The 20,443-nt window shown below is 40.4% G+C and overlaps 2 protein-coding genes across 37 annotated transcripts in view; one reads left to right on the top strand and one right to left on the bottom strand.

Annotated features, from left to right (window-relative positions):
* Window positions 1-5,421, bottom strand: part of DZANK1 (double zinc ribbon and ankyrin repeat domains 1) — a 52,649-nt gene extending 47,228 nt beyond the window's left edge. For 12 of the 33 annotated variants that reach the window (XR_015139465.1, XR_015139466.1, XR_015139469.1 and 9 more), the window contains exons 1-2: window positions 5,329-5,421; window positions 3,053-3,169 (exon numbers count right to left, since the gene is read on the bottom strand). Coding sequence is in view for 18 of the 33 variants with exons in the window: in XM_086333785.1 (XP_086189911.1) it covers window positions 3,053-3,161 (109 nt within the window). In the remaining 15 variants the exon portion in view is untranslated. Of the gene's footprint in view, window positions 1-3,052; window positions 3,170-3,833; window positions 4,016-5,182 lie in introns of those variants that run through there. The other 21 variants (XR_015139467.1, XR_015139468.1, XR_015139470.1 and 18 more) reach the window with 3 other exon arrangements.
* A 47-nt stretch (window positions 5,422-5,468) lies between these two features.
* POLR3F (RNA polymerase III subunit F) lies at window positions 5,469-18,956 on the top strand. Of its 4 annotated transcripts, XM_086333812.1 has the most exons (10): window positions 5,483-5,952; window positions 7,268-7,385; window positions 12,986-13,053; window positions 13,403-13,423; window positions 13,548-13,615; window positions 14,930-15,042; window positions 15,426-15,569; window positions 15,798-15,905; window positions 16,791-16,982; window positions 18,099-18,956. In XM_086333812.1, exons 1-10 carry the CDS (start codon window positions 5,891-5,893, stop codon window positions 18,174-18,176), a joined length of 972 nt encoding a protein of 323 aa, XP_086189938.1. In that variant the 5' UTR covers window positions 5,483-5,890; the 3' UTR covers window positions 18,177-18,956. The 4 variants fall into 4 exon arrangements, with proteins under 4 accessions (XP_086189939.1, XP_086189941.1, XP_086189938.1 ...); XM_086333813.1 differs by lacking the exon at window positions 13,403-13,423 and having other exon boundaries at window positions 5,469-5,952; XM_086333814.1 differs by lacking the exon at window positions 15,798-15,905.
* Window positions 18,957-20,443: the final 1,487 nt, after the last annotated feature.

Below are 20,443 nucleotides of genomic sequence, written 5' to 3'. Positions count from 1 at the left end.
GCAGAATTTTGATCTGACTTCTGGGAAGTTGGATCTGTTGATCAGGCTGATTTCTTTTTAAAACAGGAGGGATTAAAACATTTTTTTTTAATTTATTCATTTGACTGTGCTGGATCTTAGTTGCTCACAGACCATGCTCTTGAACCACTATGGCATTTTGCCTCTTCGACAGAGCGCTGATACAAACCAAGCAGGGGTTTAAAGCCACAGTGTCTACTTAGAAAGCAGAAGCTAATTTTTCATTTTTGAGCATTGCTTAAAAAATGGTTTTGTTATATTTTATTTGGACTTGGTAAATGATTCGTGCACTTCTTGGGAAAATTAATAAAGGTAATAAGGTAATAAAGGTAAAGGTAATAAATTCAGATGATCCAAGATTCAAAAGGTCAAACAAGGATATACAATGAAAACTTTCCCTCCAAGCTCCCTGCCCTCATCAGCTGCCCAAAGGCAACCAATAACATCAACTGTCCTTCCAATATATGTATGTAGTTTACATCCATACAAGCATATACGTACATATTTTTAAGTCTCCCCCTCTTTGTACATACAAACGGCATATCATGCCCTGTTTCACACCCTTTTTCTCTTCATTTAACATTGTATCTTGTATATTGTCCTATATTGCTCCATTCAAAAGCACCCCATTCTTCTTTATGGCTGCAGTGCATTCTATTCCAATGGATGAATCACTGGCCAACAGCCAATCCCTACAGATGAACATATAAACCATCTTCTTTTCCTTTTCTTTCTTACTTTTGCTATTGCAAACATTGTAATGAATAACCCTGCAAAGAGTTCTTTTTATAAGTATATCTGCAAAATATGTAGAACTAGTACTGTTCTTGAGTTAAAAGCTATGTGAGTTTGTAATTTTGGTTAATGTTGCCAAACTTCCCTCCATGGACATTGAAACAATTCACCCTGCTACCAGCAGGGAATGGAAGTGCATGTTAACCCACCATCTCAACCATATCGTGTGTGATCATTTTTTCTTTTATTTTGCTGATATTTCATTTCTATTTCCCAGGTTAAAAAAAAGTATCTCATAGCTTTAACTCATATTTCTTATATTTTGAGTAAGATTCACTCACTCATTCAACAAGTATTTACCAAATGCCTATTACATGCCAGACACTGTTTCAGATGCTGGGAATACATCAGTGACCAAAGTCCCTCCTCTCATAATTTAAAAAAAAACACACACAAACAGGAAACGACTGCATAGAATTTGTTAAGTGGTGATTAAGTACAAGGGAGTAAATGAAGCAGAGGATAAGCTCTGCTCAGCAAGCAAGTGAAGGGTGAATAGGAGCATATTCTCATACGTTTAAAACACATATTTCCTTTCCTATAAAATGTCTTTTCACATCCTTTGTCCATTTTTCCTATTGGGATATTATTACTTTTGGCACTGAATTGCAGAATCCTTCATTTATTAGACATTTCAGATATTAGAGAAATTGGATACCCTGTCATCATTTGTCAATCATTACCCAACTTCTCCTGAGGGTTATGAGCACATATATTAAGACTTGAATTTTGGTTTGAGGAATTTTTAAAATAATATTAGCTTTTAAGATAAAGGAAGACACAGTATAATATATATATTCTTATTTGGACCTCTCAGTCTAGGAAGCCCAGGTGTCACATCATCGGTACATATAGTTTGTATGCACATTAGTTATTCAAATACGTAACTGGAGTCTCAGAGTCTATTTTTTAATTGAAGTCTAATTTTTCTATTTAAAAAAATTGAAATCTATTTTTCTATAATGTTGTACTACTTTCAAGTGTATAGCAAAGTGATTCAGCTATACATATGTATATAGTTTTTTCTTTTTCGGATTCTTTTCCATTATAGGCTATTACAGGATATTGAATATAGTTCCCTGTGTTATATAATAGGTTCTTGTTGTTTATCTATTTTATATATAGTACTGTGTACCTGTTAATCCCAAACTCTGAATTTATCTCCTCCTACCCTCTTTGGTAACCATAAGTTTGTTTTCTATGTCTGTGAGTCTATTTCTGTTTTGTAAGTAAGATCATTTGTACCATTTTTTTATAGATTCAAAATATATGTGATATCATATGATATTTGTCTTTTTCTGACTTACTTCACTTAATTTGATCATCTCTTAGGTCCATCCATGTGGCTGCAAATCAAGAGTCTGTTTTAAACAAGTAATTGTTCATACATTCTATCTATAAAACTTTTCCTTCTCTTTATATTACATATGTAAATGAGTGTGTGTGTGTGTGTTTCTGGCATGAAAAAGAAACACATTCACTGCTTTATTTCAGCAGAAATAGTTGTGATGTCTTTTGGCATCACCATGTGCCAGAACCTGTGTGCCTCTCACATCACATATCAATTTATTAATCCTCATAATGACTCTAAACTATAGATAATATTATCGGTCTCTTACAGTCTAGAGGCTGAGACTAAGAAAGGCTGAGGAATGTACTGAAGATCACTAGATGTTTTCAAAGCCAGGATTGTTCACTCTCCAACCTGTCTGACTGGGAAACCTGTGTTAGCAGGTCAAACTGATATCCCAGAAAAACACTGAGAATCCTGGGAAAGTCTGGGGAAGCAATGGGACATCCTAACCTGACTAGGATCCGGACACGACTGAGTGATTTCACTTTATTTTTCCACTTTCATGCACTGGAGAAGGAAATGGCAACCCACTCCAGTGTTCTTGCCTGGAGAATCCCAGGGACGGGGGAGCCTGGGGGCTGCCGTCTATGGGGTCGCACAGGATCGGACACGACTGAAGCGACTTAGCAGCAGCAACTTGGTTAAAGTAAGTCATAGTGTTGCTGCAAATCTTTCCAACACAAATGGAAGGTTGGCAAGAGCCAGCTGTTGTAACCTATATAAATGCCACTCTAGAAACCAACATTGTTTCAAATTTTGAAAGTTTTACAATCATCCCAAGATTCTGATTATAGAAAGGATGCAAAGAGGGTAAATCAACAACCAGATGAATATAGAGAACATGGCAGGGTTATTTTAAACAATTTCAGTACATTTGATTCTTACCTGATTTCATTTCCAAAAGCGTATTGTTATCAATTTCATGGTTGGCTTTTCCGGGCTGAGGCACCCGCAGGGGTATGATTTGAGGGACACACACTGAACCAGCTGTCATTTTCCCTCCTTACATTAAAAAAAAAAAGTGGATGAAAATAAATTCCAACGGACACCTATATGTGAACAGACACTGAAGAGAAGTCTCTCATTCAAATACAGTAAGACTAGTAAAAACTAAAGAGAATGTTGTTCCTCTACCATCTACAAATATCATTTTTCTTTTTTCTTTTTTGGGACACTCATTTCACTTCTTTTGTCTTTTTTTAAATTGAAATATAGTTGATTTACAATGTCGTGTGTAATATAAATATAATTAAAAAATTTTTTTGATGTGGATCATTTTTAAAAGTCTTTATTGAATTTGTAACAACATTGCTTCTGTTTTATGTTTTTTGGCTGTAAGGCATGTGGGATCTTAGCTCCCCAACCAGGGAATGAACTGGCACCCTCCGCACTGGAAGGCAAAGTCTTAACCAATGGACCACCAGGGAAGTCCCCAAATACCATTTTTAATGGAAATAATTATTGTCTCTGCTGTATTTTTGCTGTTGAGATCTTGTGTGGGCTTTTGATTACCTGAGTATTTACCTCACTTTGGGGTGGGAGGGAAGCAGGAGTGTATGGGATGGGGGAATAAAATTTAAAGTGAGCAGATTAAATGCACATGTCAGAGCAGAGATCATCACTGATGACCAGACCTAAGCAATCCCTGGATCATTACCAGTCTGACCTGCCTCTTTTTAGTACACCACCTCTCTTGACTTCAGGCAAGACAGCACACAAGAGGAACAGAAGTAACTTTGTATGTAGGATGAAATGTTCATTTAGAGCCAGCTCCCTTGGGAAAGCTCCATGTTCAAAGTCCTGCAGTTGTCATCAATTGGTTCGTGCCTGTGAAAGCTGCAAAAGAAACTTTAGAAAATGACAGAGGGTCACGCCTCAGCCAGAAGAAAGCTGGCATGGATATAAAAAGTGAGGAATGAACACAAAAGTCTCTCACTCCATCTCCTGTATTTATAAGTAATTAAGTGTAAGTATGGAGGTCTTAGTGATCTTTTTCTTGGGGATGGGAGGGTTCAAAATTATTAATACACCCAGGATTCGGGGGGCGGGGGACCCACACCTTAAAACAGTCTCCCATTCCATCTACTGTATTTATAAGTAATTAAGTACAAGTATGGAGGTCTTAGTGATTTTTTTCTTGGGTATGGGAGTGTTCATAATTATTAATACATAAAGGATTTAGGGGGGAAATCCCACACCTTAAAAACCATTTACATCTCGGATGGTCTGTTCAAATTTCAATGATAATGGATGCATAGGTTTTACTCAGTTAAAATCTACATTGAAATTCAATTTTTATAGAGTACTTCTTGTACCCTCCCCTATTATTTACAATTTTCCAAATACTTACATAATCTTATTTACCAATTTGTGATTGGGCATTTATTATTTTCTTTTCAGTTTTGGGTTTTATTCTAAACAATGCTGCCTTGGAAATTCCCTGACGGTACAGTGGTTAGGATTTGATGTTTTCACTGCAGGGGCTCTAGTTCAATCTCTGGTGGGGGTACCAAGTTACTGCAAGCCACGCATGACATGACGCCAAAAATTTTTTTTTAAATAAATAAATAAAACTACCCCGAACGTCTCTGTGGTTTGAGGTTTGTCATAGACTATAACCCAAAGGTGGGATGGCTAAATTTAAGAGGTGAATTTAATGCCTGGTTGGATAGTTCCAGGTCGGAGGCTAAGAATTTAAATTGCAGATACATATACGGATAGCGCGACAGCCCCTGCAGAAGGGCTCTGGAGCGTGCCCATCCTCACATTTTCATTTACGTGAGAGGCAGTTAAAATTAAAAAATGGTTAAAAATTAGTTCAAAATAAAAACGTCTGGGGGTGGCGGGGGGGGGGTTTAATTCCTGCGGCGACTAGGCGATGTCCTTGAAAGGCTGACAGTGCGTAGGCCAGTGGGCCCCGAGCGAAGGGGATCCATCCGTAGACCGATCCGCTAGGCCCGACTGCGTCAACAGCATCCCCCACCCCGCCATCCCTCCATCCAGACTGCCCCTCACCGCCCGGTTCCGGAACCCCGTCTGGTCCCCGTCTCCGTCCTTCAGGTGCAGCCAAGGACACCGCCACGACTCGGCTGAACGAAGGATGCCCTTTTCTCCCTCCCCCTCCCCCAGCCACCAGGACCCGATCGGGACCCCTTGGGTACCTCCGCAGCCCCCACCGAGGCAGCCCACCGCTCACCGCCCTTGGTCTTCTCCTTCACTGCGGCTGTACGGGTTACCAAGACGCTGCGAGCCGCGCCCCGCCCACCGGGAGCTGGGCAGGTGATTGGCAGGAACCCGCTTCCTAGCAACTAGCTCCGCCCCTGCGGTTGGCCCGGAGACAGGCGGCCGCAGAGCGCTCCTTTCTTCAGGCCTAACCGTAGGCGTCCGAGAACTTGCCTTCACAGAGGTTGGAAAGCGCTACAAGGTGGCCTCCCAACTCAAAATGAGAACCAGGCTTGTTCGTGCGACAGTCTCTGATTTTCTGGAAATAACAGAACGAAATACCAGAATGAAAATATCAGAACAGCGCGCGCGAGCGTGAAGCGGCGCAGGCGCGACTTGGCCACCTCTAGGCGACCGGCAAAGAAGGACCGCCTGCGACCTGAGGAAGAAAGCCCCTTGCGCCCCCCGAGCGCTGTCTTTACCCGCGACCGGCTTCCCTCGGCTCGCAGTCCGGCCGCCCGGAGAGGTCTCTTCCCCCAAGGTCCCGGCACCTGCGCCCTCATGGCCGAGGTGAAGGTGAAGGTGCAGCCGCCCGACGCGGATCCGGTGGAAATCGAAAACAGGTAAATCGGGGAGTGAGGCTCGTTCCCCGCCTCTGGAGGCCCCCTTTCTCCCGGACCCTTCTCCCGTCTCCGGAAGACGGCACTCTTAAGAACTTCAGAGCGAGTCGGACAGTTGACGAGATTGTGTGGCCGGCCTTTCCTTGGGTCTGTCAGGGAAGCTGTCTACTCAGGCGCACCTTTCCTTAAAGTGATCCACGCCCAGAGTGAAGACTCGGCGTTTCCCCCCGGGAAAGTGTTAGTCGCTTGGTCGTGTCAGACTCCTTGCGACTCCATGGGGTACTGGTGTAAACACGTTCTGATCCAGGATCGCCCTTGTTACCAAGGAACTCCCGTGACGGAAGGTTTAACCAGACTTAGGGTGCAGTTTTCGATTATGAAGCAACAGACACCAAACGGTTTGAGCGCGATAATTAAGTGAAGGTTTTAGGGCACCCAACGCATCTTACGCTTACCCAAAGCATCTCCCAAAGCATCTTCAATACTTTGGCCACCTAATGCGAAGACTGACTCTTTTGAAAAGACCCTGAAGCTGGGAAAGACTGAGGGCGAGAGGAGAAGGGGACAACGAGGATGAGATGGTTGGATGGCGTCACTGACTTAATGGACATGAGTTTGAGTAAACTCCGGGAGTTGGTGATGGACAGGGAGGTCTGGCGTGCTGCAGTCCATGGGGTCGCAGAGAGTCGGACACGACTGAGCGGGTGAAAACTGAACTGAAGCATCTTATAATTTTATATTCTCTACAGTGCACTGAAGTGTTTAGGTTACCACAGAATTTATAAAGACCCCAGCTTTTTTAAACTGTTATTAATAACACACATGATGATCCTGTGACAAGGTGAAACTTGAGGTTTATTTTTGTTTGTTAGGGATGATTCCAAAACCAGGTCCCAGTTGTGGTGAATTGTCCCTAAAGAAACTTTGACTTCCCTCCAGAAGTGTTTGATCTGCCTCCTGCTTACAGACTTGTGGCTACCCAAGGCACTGCCTCTTCACTTTGTCATACTTGTTGCATCTGAGAAAATTGAAGCCTCAGCTTTAATGTGTTTTTCTGTGTTTTCATTTGACTTTTGTCCTAATTTAAAGTTCATATGAATAAGAAATGCTTCTCTTAAATACAATAAAAATGCAATTGTGTACTTCAAAAGCATCTTCCTCATTTTTAATGTGCTTTCATTCAGAACCATTGTAGAAACCCAGATTATCTGTCAAATGTGAAAAAAGGCACACTTCTAAACTGTTCTGCCTATATTTTCCCCCTACTGACTCTTGGACTAGGTAAAAACATGAATATCATTAATTCTTTTGTTCCTAGGATTATAGAATTATGTCACCAGTTCCCTCATGGAATCACAGACCAAGTAATTCAGAATGAAATGCCGCATATAGAAGCCCAACAGCGGGCAGTGGCCATCAATAGACTGTTGTCCATGGTAAGGTGAATCCAGCTAGTTCATGTAATTATTTATATGTTATAATTGTCATTACTTTCTGTTATGTAGAATGAAACCATTCTCAAAAGTGTGGTAAGTTGTGACTGATAAGACTTCAAACCAGGAAACAGCTCAGACTCCCTAAACTAAGGAAAGAAGTAATATGCATTTTTACAAGACAATTGTATTTTAACTGTTATATTTAGTAATTTGTCACTAAGGTACATACTGGCACACATGTACATATAGGCATAATCTGTTCCCACCTTCTGTTTGCTTCTTGCTGCTGCTGCTGCTAAGTTGCTTCAGTCGTGTCCGACACTATGCGACCCCATAGACAGCAGCCCACCAGGCTCCCCCGTCCCTGGAATTCTCCAGGCAAGAACACTGGGGTGGGTTGCCATTTCCCTCTCCAATGCATGAAAGTGAAAAGTGAAAGTGAAGTCGCTCAGTCATGTCCGACTCTTAGCAACTCCATGGACTGCAGCCTACCAGGCTCTTCCGTCCATGGGATTTTCCAGGCAGGAGTACTGGAGTGGGGTGCCATTGCCTTCTCCATCTTGCTGCTAGTAAAGACAAATATATAGTAAAGGCTTTGGATCAAATACATTAACTAGTATGAAGATTAAAAGACAAAAATGGAAATATTAATTATAACTACAATAAACAGCTAAGGGATAAACGTGATGATCGGGAAGAAATAGACAATTTCTGCAGACCAGATTGTAATTGTCTGATTACTAATTCAATTTTAGTAGTAAAATTGAATTATTAATCAAAGCCTCCCAGCAAAGAAAAGTCCAAGACTGGATAGCTTCACAGGGTAGTTCTATCAAACACATAAAGAAGAGCAAATACCTATCCTTATCAAACCATTGCAAAAATTTGAAAAGGAGGAAACACTCCCAAATTCATTCTACAAGGCCATCATTACTCTGATACCAAAATCAGACAAAGATAATAGTAAAAAAAGAAAATCAGAAGCCAGTGTCTCTGATGAATATACATGTAGAAATCCTCAACAAAATATTAGCAAACCACATTCAGTGATACACAAAAAGAATCATACACCATGATAATGGAAATTATTATAAGAATGCAAAAATGGTTCAGTATGCACAAATCAGTCAGTATAATCCACCACATTAAAAGTCACATGATCATCTCAACAGATGCAGAAAAGACATTTGACAAAATTCAACATCCATTCATGATAAAAACTCATCAGAGTTGGTATAGAGAGAACATACTTCAACATAATAAAGACTGTTTCTGGCAAACCCACAGAGAAAATCGTCTTCAGTGGTGATAAGATGAAAACCTTTCCTCTAATATCTGGAAGATAGGAATTCCCTTGTAGTTCAGTAGTCAGGACTTGGCACTTTCACTGCCAGGAGCCAGGTTCAGTCCCTGGTTGGAGAACTAAGAGCCCACAAGCTGTGAGGCACGGCCAAAGAGAAAGAAAAAATCAGGAGGACGACAAGGAGGCCCATCTCACCACTTGTATTTAGCATAGTATTGGAAGTCGTAGCCACTGCAGTCAGATATGAAAAAGAAAGCATACAAATGGGAAGAAGTGAAACTCTCCTTACTTGCAGATGGCTTGATACTATATAAAGAAAATGCTAAAGTTTCAATCAAAAAAGCTATTAGAACTAATAAGTGAATGCAGTAAAGTTGCAGGATCAAGATTAATATACAGAAATCTGTTGCTTTCTTATACAGTGATAATGAACTATCAAAAAGAGGAAGCTAGAAAACAGTCTCTTTTCGAAGTAACATAAAAGGAGTAAAACAGCTAGAGACAAACTGGTGAAAGACCTAACTTTGAAAATTCTAAAACACTGATGAAGGAAATTGAAAATACTACAAAGTAATAGGAAGATATCCAATGGTCATGGACTGGAGGATTTAATATTGTTAAAATGTCCATATGACCCAAAGCAATCTACAGATCTAATGCAATCCCTATAAAAATGCCCAGGACACTTTTTACTGAACTAGAACAAATAATACAAAAATGCATGTGAAACAGAAAAGAGTCCAGATAGCCACAACAATCTTGAGAAAAAGAACAAAGCTGGAGGTATCATGCTCCCTGACTTCAGACCATACTACAGTATGGTTCTGGCATAAAAAGAGACATATAGATCAGTGGAACAGAATAGAAAGCCCAGATATAAACCCATCCACTTAATGGTCAATTAATCTAAGACAAAGGAGGAAACAATGCATAATGGGGAAAAGAGTCTCTTCAACAAGTAGTGCTGGGCAAAATGGATAACCACATGTAAAAAAATGAAATTAGGACATTTTCTCATACCATATATAAAAACAAACTCCAAGATGGATTAAAGGCCTAACAGTGAGATCGGAAACTGTAAAACTAGAAGAAAACATAGGCAGAACATGCTCTGACAGAAACTGTAGCAGTATTTTTAGAGAAATGCAAATCAAAACAATAAGGTATCATCTGACACCTGTCAGAGTGGCTATCATGAAAAAGACCACAGACAACAAATGTTGGTGGCAGTGTGGAGTAAAGGGAATCCTTGTACACTGTAGGTGGTGGGATGTAAATTGGTACCACCACTATTGAAAGCAGTATGGAGGTTCCTCAAAAATACTAAAAATAGAACTACCATACAATCCAGCAGTTCTACTCCTGGGTATATATATCAATGAAAACAAAAAGACTAATTCAGAAAGGTATACACACCCAAATGTTCCTTGGTGGCACAGTGGGTAAAGCGTCTATCTGCCATGTGGGAGATCCGGGTTGGATCCCTGGGTTGGGAAGTTCCCCTGAAGAAGGAAGTGACAACCCACTCCAGTACTCTTGCCTGGGAAATTTCATGGACGGAGAAGCCTGGTAGGCTACAGTCCATGGGATAGCAAAGAGTTGCACACGTCTGAGCAACTTCAATTCTCAAATGTTCATAGAAACATTATTTACAATAACCAAATGTGGAAGCAACCTAACTGTCCCATCAACAGATGAGTGGGAAAAAACAAACAAACAAAAACAGATGAGTGGATAAAGAAGACGTGGCATATAGATAGAGATATACACACACACATATACATACAATGAAATACTACTCAACTGTAAAAAAAAGAATGAAATTTGCCATTTGCAATAGCATTGATGGACCTGGAGGAGGGTATTAGTGAAATAAGTCAGAAAGACAAATACTATATGTTATCATTTATGTGTGGAATCTGTTGGGGATTTTTTCCCCGGGACTCGGAAGCGACGAACCTGAAAGAATGACACTCGGACAGTCTCTTGTAAGGACTGACAAGTTTATTTTTGTAGTCAAGTCTTTCTATAGAAGCGGGAACAAAGAGCTTAAAGTATACAGCCAGCAGAGCGCATACAGGGTTAACACATAATCAGTAAAAACATTTTAAGGACAGTGTGTTCTAGGTGACTCATGTGCTTATCCCATAACCCATTTTTTCGAGTAACATCTTTATTTATTATTAAATCTTGGCGCCGAGCATAACCAAAGGCAGGAGATGTTTTTGTCCACAGTACACAAAGCCGGGTACTTTTGGCCCTTCGCCATTTTCCCAAGGACTTTTTCTTAATATGGCTATTTTGTACTGCGCTTGCCAACAGAATCTAAAAAATAAACGAATATGTTAATAACAAAACAGCCTCACAGATACAGAGAACAAATTAGTGGTTACCAGTTGGAAGAGGGAAGTGAGCAGGGGCATAAGAGGTGAAACAGGATGTGTTGTACAACACAGGGAATATAGCCAACGTGTTATAGTAACTTTAAGTGGAGTACAGTCTATAAAAACTTGAGATCACTATGTTGTACACCCGAAACTAATATAACATTACTTCAATTAAAAAAAAAAGCAGTGCATCAGATTGCTGAACCCTGTTCTAACCAAAAGAGAAGGAGTGTTGTGATTTCTAGTCGCTTCACCATGGTGAAGGTCTTCAGCTTCTGGAAGCATAGAGCAAGGGATGCTGGGAAGTATGGTGATAAATGTTTTTGTCCTCAGACTCCACTTTCAGCCTTTTTCTTTCTATCTGAAAATTATCCTCAGCAGTCACCTGTTGCCAGTCCTGCAGTGGGCAGTGGTGAAGCTACTCAAGAATTTTAAGTAAGGGAGTAATTGTTAATAAATCACTAGTGTTGCCGATTTTAGCTCTTAAAGTGAAAGTGAAAGTGAAGTCGCTCAGTCGTGTCCGACTCTTTGCGACCGGGTGGACTGTAGCCCACCAGGCTCCTCCGTCCGTGGGATTCTCCAGGCAGGAATACTGGAGTGGGTTGCCTTAAACTGTCCTCAAATTCGTTCCCCTGTTTTCACTCCTCCCACCCCTGTATGTGTTCAGGCTCTTGGCTTCTTCTTGAACTGTTAGGTGCATCTTAATGGCCTTCCTCGCTGCGTGTGCCTCAGAGCAACCTGCTGTGTCTTAAAGGCAGTTCTGACCAAGTTACTCTCCCACCAGAAACCCTTCTCTCAGCTCTGGAGATTCAAGTCCAGACTCCAGGGTTTACCACTCTGAGCCCCTGCCTTCCCCACTGACCTCATCTCTCTGCACCCCCTGCCTCACAAGTTAGTTTTCACAGGGAACAGCTTGTTCTCTGTTCCCTGGCACGTCACGCTGTTCTGTGTCTCGGGCCTTTGCTCATTCTGTCTTCCCTGCTTAGAAGGCCCTTCCTCCTTTCCTCACACACTGACTCCTCATCCTAAGACTCAACTCAGGCAGCACCCCTGAACCCACAGGCTGGGCCAAAGCGACTTTCCTGGGAGCCCATCCCCCCCTTCACTTGGCTCTGTCCTCACGCCACCCCGATGGTATTGAAATCAGCTGTGGAATTCTCTCTTGGAATTCATGTCTGTCCTCCCCACCCCAAAAATGTTCCCAGGACAGGTGTTCATTAAACGTTCACAAACTAAATTAAACAACTAAATGAAACTTCCAAATTGGGCTTTGTGGTTCAATTTTTTCCACTTAGGGGGCCGGGGGAGGGAGGGAAAGGACTGCTTTTCACCCATATACCAACCTGATTCCAAGTTACGGGTCTGCCCAGCCTTGACTCATGGGAACCTCTCTCAGTGATGCTTCCCTGAACTGCCAGGAGCCCAGTGGTACAGCCATCGGCATTCTCACAAGTTCAGACTCAAGGAAATGCAAGAGCATGGAATCATTGTGTCAAAATATTTTTGCATTAATAGCCTTTATCTGAACTTTTTAAAGATGTTGTATTTTATTATGTTTATATTTATTCAGTTTACTTGAATATGAATTTTTATTATTCTAAAGGTGCTTGTTTAAAGTTCTTATGCATTGATCTTATAACTAGGCTAGGATCTAACATGTAGGAAATTGTTATGTATTAATATTTGAGGAAACGGTGATATAAAGAGCTAAGTTTAAAAAATATACATATCACATGTGATATGTAGGGAAAATCTTAAGTACTCAAGGAAGGAACTCACAATTATACAAGGTAGGATATTTTAGTCTGTGTAAAATATTGAAGAGTGCATTAATGCTTGCCATTGGATTTGATATGTCTCCAAAATAGTTCACTGCTATTTTCTTTCTTTAAAAAAAAACAAAACTTTAGGGTCAATTGGATCTCTTAAGGAGCAATACAGGACTTCTGTATAGAATAAAGGATTCTCAGAATGCTGGGTAAGCACCTGATTTTTATTTTTAATATTGTAAAAGTAATATATGTTTGGGTGGGAAAGGCCAGTACAGAATTGCATCATGTAAACCTGGTCCTGCAAATCATCTTACCTCCCACAGGAGTTCCATTCCCCAGAGATAGTGACTCTAAATAATTTGGTATATATCCTTTCTTATAGGTATATATAAATATATATAGATTATTATATATTTATATACCATATATTTATATATAATCTCTTTTCTTTTTTTTTTTTTTTAACAAATTTGGATCATGCTATCCATACTGTTTTGCAACTTGTTTTTTTTCACTTACTGTATCTTGGACATCTTTTCATTCTGGTACATACAGCCCTGTCTCATTCTTTTTAAGGTAAGCCCTTTTGGTAAATAAGTCAATGTGATGACTTGTCTACTCATTCCTTTAAGTGATTGTATAGATGATTAGATTAGCCTGTACCTCTTTGCCTTTTTAATTCTGCTTTATTCCCCTGCAGTAAAATGAAAGGATCAGATAACCAAGAAAAACTAGTGTATCAGATCATAGAGGATGCAGGAAATAAAGGTAAGTTTTAGAGGAACAAGCAGAAAAAACATTGTCTCTCAGACCAGATATTAGGGACGGAGATCCTGGCTTCCCAGGGTGTAGAGTAGTCAGTTCAGTCTGCTGAACTTTGTGTTCAAAGGAGAAGAAAATATAACACACATACTCACACACGCATATGTATACATATTTATAATGTACATATGTTTGAAGGACACCCAAGAGTGATGCTGTTGTTGCCTCAAGGGAGGCAGGAACTAGATGGCCACGGGCGGAGATGGAAAGAAACTTCTGAATTCTGAACCATGTACATGTATTATCCGAAGCAAATAAATTAAAACTGAAGGGTTTTTTTATCCTCACTTTCTAAATTTTGGAAGCCTTCGTTTCTTCCTCTTATCTGTAAATTGTGGATCATAACATCTCTTTGGTTTTTGTAGGAAACCATGGGACACCTAGTGCCCCATGGCAGTGTCTGATGTAGCTCCCTCCACAGCTGTTTAGTTCCTCTCCTGTTGCCCTCAAAGAATGGGATCTAAATTGCTGTTATTACAATTTAAGACCTGTTTGAGTCATTGATATTAGCTTCAGCAATTATGATGTAACCTAAAATTGTACAATTTTTCTATGTGTTAGGAAGTTAAATTACATTTTAAAAATAAATATGAAGACAGCATTCTCTATTTAAAACAAAATCTTCCTATTTTATGCCTTTTTGTTGGGAAGAAAATACAGCAAAATATTTTTACATAAATTCCCTTTATACGTATAATACTTATTTCCTTCTTTGAAAGAAAAATCGTAGCTTTCTGCACAGGTTCTTAGTGACTGTAAGAACTGTAATCTTTCTGTTTTCCAAATATAGTGGACATACATACACATAGATGCTCTCTAAAGGTTTTTTTTTTTTAATTACTATCCATTGAGGATGGCAACTGACCCTGACCCAAACTTAAGTTTGTTTTTCACAGTATACGATCTAAAGTGAAATTTTAGAAAAAAGAGGCTGGAATGTAGGAGGGCACAGAAAGGCCAATGTATGTTAATTCAATGACATCAAGATTTTCCTTCCTTTAGAAAAATGTCCCTTATCATATGATTTTTAAAAGATACCATGCTAGCATTCCAAGAAATTTCCAGTTAGAAAATGGAACATACAACTTTTTTGCATATTTTTGTTACTTTATCTGAGATTCTTACCTGTGCGTCATTTTTCCTATAGCAATGCTCCAGGATTATATACATATTTTGCTAGATTTACAATGAGATATAAGCAATGGGAAAAGAAACACAAATCCTATAGTATTAAACTTATCTTACTTTACTTTCTTACAGGAATATGGAGCAGGGATATCCGATACAAAAGCAACTTGCCATTAACAGAAATTAACAAAATTCTAAAGAATTTGGAAAGTAAAAAGCTTATCAAAGCCGTTAAGTCTGTGGCAGTGAGTAACAGTCTCTTTTCTTCTCTTGAATGTTCACTGTACATATATTGCTCCAAGGATATTTCAGGTGTTTATCATTCTTTCGGCTATGTCATGATTTAAAACAACTGATCAAAAAACATTTTCAAAATTGTAGCTCACATTGGACCATTTGGAGATGCTGCTTTAGTCCATTAGCTATAACAGATGTACTCTGATAATGTCGGGTGTTAATAGGGGAAGCCAAGCACAAGGCGACTTGGTATGTTGTCCTGTAGTCCCAGTAATTCTGTAAATCCCACACTGGTGTGAAATATAAAGTTTTGGGGTTTTTAAGTCTTAGTTTTGGAAAACTGCTTTGTTACCTTTTAACCGTCTGCTGTGTGTGTGGTTTTTTCCCCTAGGCCTCAAAAAAGAAGGTGTATATGCTCTATAACCTGCAGCCAGACCGCTCTGTGACAGGTGGGGCCTGGTACAGTGACCAGGATTTTGAATCTGAATTTGTGGAGGTGCTTAACCAACAGTGTTTTAAATTCCTACAAACCAAGGTGAGCTATAACTGAGGAAACATCCCTCCAAGTGGTTTTTCTTTTTTTTTTTTAAGTTTTTTCATAAGGAATGTTTAATCATACATATTGTATCTTATAGGAATTGAAAATACTGAAATTAGTCCTTTTTCCTAAACAAAATAGGTCCTGTTGTTGATTATCCTCTATAGAAATTGTGTTCAGAAGGTACTGGTATTCTTCATGAAATTTATATTTCTACCCTAATAGGCAGAAACCGCACGAGAAAGCAAACAGAATCCAATGATACAAAGAAATAGTTCATTTGCTTCATCACATGAAGTGTGGAAGTATATCTGTGAATTGGGAATCAGTAAGGTCAGAGCCCAGTCTCTAATTTTCATCTTATTTTTAAAAACTTTTGCTTCATTGTAGGGATATGGTTTACACTGTATTCTAAACACATCTGGCCCAGACCCTCTTCTCAGGTGATATCTGTGTATGTTCTACAGAATCCGCAAAATGTAGAACCCACTGTCCTAAGCCAGGCAGGCAAAGGCAGTCCTGGCCGTCAGGCACTTTCTGAACTGTATGTCCTTGAGCTTGGGCTCCAGAGCAGCAGGGTGGAAGCCTGGCCATGCATTTCACTACCAGATGCAAAAGTCTGTTCTGACAAGTTCTTGACTCTCCTGGGGACATTTCAACATATGTGCCAAACATCCGTCATTAGTATCGGTTGTCATTTATTGGTAGCTTCCTACTTAGGAGATGTAAGTGGCACTGTCAGCACATTCTTTGGAAGATCTGTACATATGGACACTGTGCTTAATTGCCCCTCACCATCAGAGAAGATGCTGAAGTGGCTGCTTGGACAAGTCATTTTCATTTCTGCTCTCCAGTTCTCTTTTATTTAAAAAAAACAGCACAGGAATTTGGACTATTTGCTGTCTAAAGTACCTTTCTGCTTAAGCATTTTTATAAATCTCCATCAGATTCTTGCTAAAGAAATGTGACAAGTCTAGATCCTCCTAGGAGGGCGAAGACATCAGCAGGTATCAAGCTCAGCAGTGAGCTCAGTGCTCTATCCCTGGAATCTGAGTGGTCTACTCTCACTCAGGCCATTGTTCAACTTCTTTGTGATTTCAGTTACTGTAGCACAATCCTTCCCCACTTCATCAAGAATTGTGACCTTTTACTGTTATCAGCACCCTCCAGAAGGATGACTCCTTGTTTTGAGTCCTTTCTAACATACTGCTTTTGTAGGTGGAGCTGTCCATGGAGGACATAGAGACCATCTTGAATACACTCATTTATGATGGGAAAGTAGAGATGACGATCATTGCTGCCAAAGAGGGCACCGTTGGCAGTGTGGACGGACACATGAAACTCTACCGGGCGGTCAGTCCCATCATCCCGCCCACAGGCTTGGTCCGGGCACCCTGCGGACTCTGCCCAGTGAGTTAAAATGGCTTCTCTTTCTACTTTACTGCCTTCGACTGCAGATGCCACCTAACTTAACGTACCAGCAAGAGCTGCTGAAAGCACCATGTAACCTTGATGACAGACCTTTAGTGAGCATGTCATCACCTTACATTCTTCCCTATAATAACCACCTTAAGGAAATTGGTTTTCTGCTCTTGATCCCAAAATGCACAATTCTTTTCTTAACCTTTTATTTTTTATTGGGGTATAGCCGATTAACCATGTGATAGTTTTAGATGCACAGCAGAGTGATTCAGCCATACTTACTCATGTATCTATTCTCCTCCAAACTCCCCTTCCATCCAGGCTGCCACGTACTTTGAGCATACATTGAGAGTTCCCTGCAAAATGCAGTTTTTGCTGAGGGCTAACCATTTCACCTAAGTAGGGAGGGTAATGGGGTTTGGTGAGAACCTGCTGTGGGCCAGACATGTTTTTGAAAATGTCTGTGGTCTCATAATCCTCCTGCACCCTTAGAGCTAGTGGTATTAGTGTGAGGGGACTTAGGGCAAGGAAGATTGAGAGCATTCAGCTGAGACTTGACAACCAGGCCTCACACCCGGAGGTGACATGTTCTCCCTTGTAGCACGCCGACACTCGTCATTTGTTCATTCCCACCCGTGCTGCAGGCTCTGTCCCTGCTCTTGTGGTGTGTATATTCTCAGACTGCCTGTCTGCTTTCTATTGTCTACAGCTCATGCCCTGGTTTCAACTCCCAGAAAAAAGGCTACTCTGTTGGGAATTCTATTTAGCACTTTCACAAAAAGGAAGGTGACTAAATATGAAACACTTGATTAGTTAAGTCATTTGTGTGTACAGATCTCCGATCCTGGACCGTTGCCTGCCTTCTGCCCAGTGGACAGGTAGACTAGTCAGCTTAGTGCTGTGGCAACCATGATCAGAGCAGGACTTCTTCCAGGACCTAACCTTTCACTTTGAAAGTTTTGTTTTTAATATTGCTTTAAATAAATGCTTGAAACATTGGATATTTTGTTAGAATTTTTAGTTTTAGTTGATATTTAAGACATTACCTATAATATACTAATTTTAAAACTTGAGTTTGAATGTAACCTTTTTTCTTTTCTAAAGGTTTTTGATGACTGCCATGAAGGTGGTGAGATTTCACCATCTAACTGTATTTACATGACAGAGTGGCTCGAATTTTAATAGAGAACTATGAACGTTGCTGACGTTTTGCAAATGAAGTTACTTCAGGAGCAAATAATTTAATTCATGATGGAACATCACACTCCCTTGACAGCATTCAAGGTACAGACTTGCTGCTACAGAAAAATATTTTTTTTTAATCTATGAAGACTAAATTTATATTGATAGTGTAGTCAGCAGGGTATGAAACAGATAATAAGGTTAGTGGAGAAATCCATTCTTCAGTAAGTAAAATACTTAGAACCTCTGGAAGACCACCTGTTGGAACTTTCGAGATTTCTGATGATTTACAAGAAAAGAAGCCAGCGAGTCAGTATTCGCCAAGGACTGTGATAATGGCCAGAACTTTAAAATGCCTGTTTTAAAGGTGTTTATCAAGGTCTTCATTGGGAATTTTTTACATATGGCTCAGTGTCACCATTTCTGTTTTCTCCACGGTTTCATTGAGAAGAAACGAAAAGTGGGGAAGGAGGAATAGCAGGGGAGGACGCAGACTTGGAGCATGAGGTGGGAGACAGCAGAGCATCCCTTTCCACACACTACTGATGCCTTTTTATGTCAGAAATGTTCTTTCTGAGGATTACATTGGTGTACTTACCTCAAACCCAAACGGTGACTGTTGTCAAGGACATGTTTTCAGTGCATAAATGTTCATTGTTCTCATCCTAAAGGGAATATCTTCCCTGGCTCTTTGTTGTTAAAGTCTGTGGCTCAATTGTATTATTTGCTAGAATTTTCCCCTAGATTCTTATCTAACTAAAATTAAAACTAAAAATAATCCATTGCCTTCCATTCCTTTTGGGGGGGGGAAGGGAGTATCATTCTTCTTTCCTTATCCTATCTTCAATTTGTTTCCATATATAACAGGTCTGAACTAAGCAAGAAGTTGTTATAACTGTCCTCAGTTTCAATAGCACTTTCAGTCCCAATCCTTAGGTGAATAGAAAACAATAGGTCACTTCATGTTTTGTTGCACAGAATTCAGCTATAGGGCTTTTTAGGATCTCAGCTGTCGTACTTTCACTTTGTGGCGCCACTTAAAGGTTTCTGTGTCCAGGTCAAAAGCCAGGGGCCAAGGGAAAGGAAAGTTACTCCTGGGGCCTGGGTTCAAACCTCAGTTTGAAGAACCATCACAAAGGGTTATTTTGAGATAAATAGTAAAATAAAACTCAGCTCAGTAACCAGTTTGTAAGAACCATATAAATTCTGTGGTGAGCTCTATAGAATTAGCATTTGATGACACTGGTGTTTGAAACAGAGATCATTTCAATTATTGGGTATGTTTTAGATCCAGAAGGGTCTGGGAGCCAGAAACTACAGAGGGCTTCGGTTCCCCTGAGAGTGGACTGGTAGGATGAGTATCTGTCCTCCTGGGACCTGGCCTGTCAGAGTCAGAAGTGGAAAGAAGGAACCAGTTTGCGTTTTAAATACAGATTTTTTTTTTTTTAATACAGATTTTGTACTATATATTGAGGGCCAGAGATTGTTTAAAGTTGACAATCTGTGGCTAAACCATAAGTATTCCTTACCTACCAGACTAAAGAGTCCCTTTAAACTTTTTCCCCTTAGCCTGTTTTTCATTCTGAATATTAAGAAGGGAAGAGGTGATTTAAAAATACAGCACCTCTGATGTTGGTTACATGGATATTTATAGGAGTAAGTTCTGACGAGAACAAACTGTGGGGCTCTAGGCTCACAACACCACAAAGTCCAACTGGACGTGAAGTCCTACTCCTCACAGCTGATCTCCGTTTAGTGTACGGCATTTTGCTCACCTGAACACAGATATTCCCTGGAGTCTGTCAAGGCCTGTCTCTGCTTTATACTGATCTGTACGTACAGAGTCAAACAGAGAATCATGAAAGGCCACGATCTGATAGTTTTCATGAATAGTTCATGTGGGATTCTGTCATGTAACTTCTCTGATCTCGGTTTGGTGATGAGTAAGTTTTATAGGGCGGTAATTTTTATCGTGATCAACTAAGCAAACCAATCAAAAGTAACTCAGTGGAGTCACTTCGACTGTGTTGGTGGGTGAGGGAAGAATGTATCATGTGCTCTAGCACAGCGCTGTCCAGGGGAACCTTCTCTCAGGATGGAGATGCTCTGTATCTTTGTCCAGCAAGGCAGCCACTAGTCACCCATGATGGCAGAGCACCTGCACTGTGGCTTCCATGAGTGAAGAACTGCACATTGTCTTGCTGGCTCCCCGAGGCTACTGGCTGCCATGCTGAGTGGCACAGCTGGACTGCCATATGGCTCCAAAC

Source organism: Bos grunniens, chromosome 13, assembly GCF_055505025.1.
Source record: "Bos grunniens cultivar Pamir isolate PY7600 chromosome 13, Bosgru_T2T1.0, whole genome shotgun sequence".
In the NCBI taxonomy this organism is placed as follows: domain Eukaryota; kingdom Metazoa; phylum Chordata; class Mammalia; order Artiodactyla; family Bovidae; genus Bos; species Bos grunniens.
This window is presented reverse-complemented; position numbering and strand designations above follow the sequence as displayed.

Excerpts from the sequence above, each read along its gene's own strand:
- POLR3F (XM_086333812.1), top strand. The coding sequence starts at position 5,891 with ATGGCCGAGGTGAAGGTGAAGGTGCAGCCGCCCGACGCGGATCCGGTG. Across the intron at positions 5,953-7,267 it reads CCGGTGGAAATCGAAAACAG|GATTATAGAATTATGTCACC; the intron begins GTAAATCGGGGA and ends TTTTGTTCCTAG. Across the intron at positions 16,983-18,098 it reads CACCCTGCGGACTCTGCCCA|GTTTTTGATGACTGCCATGA; the intron begins GTGAGTTAAAAT and ends TCTTTTCTAAAG.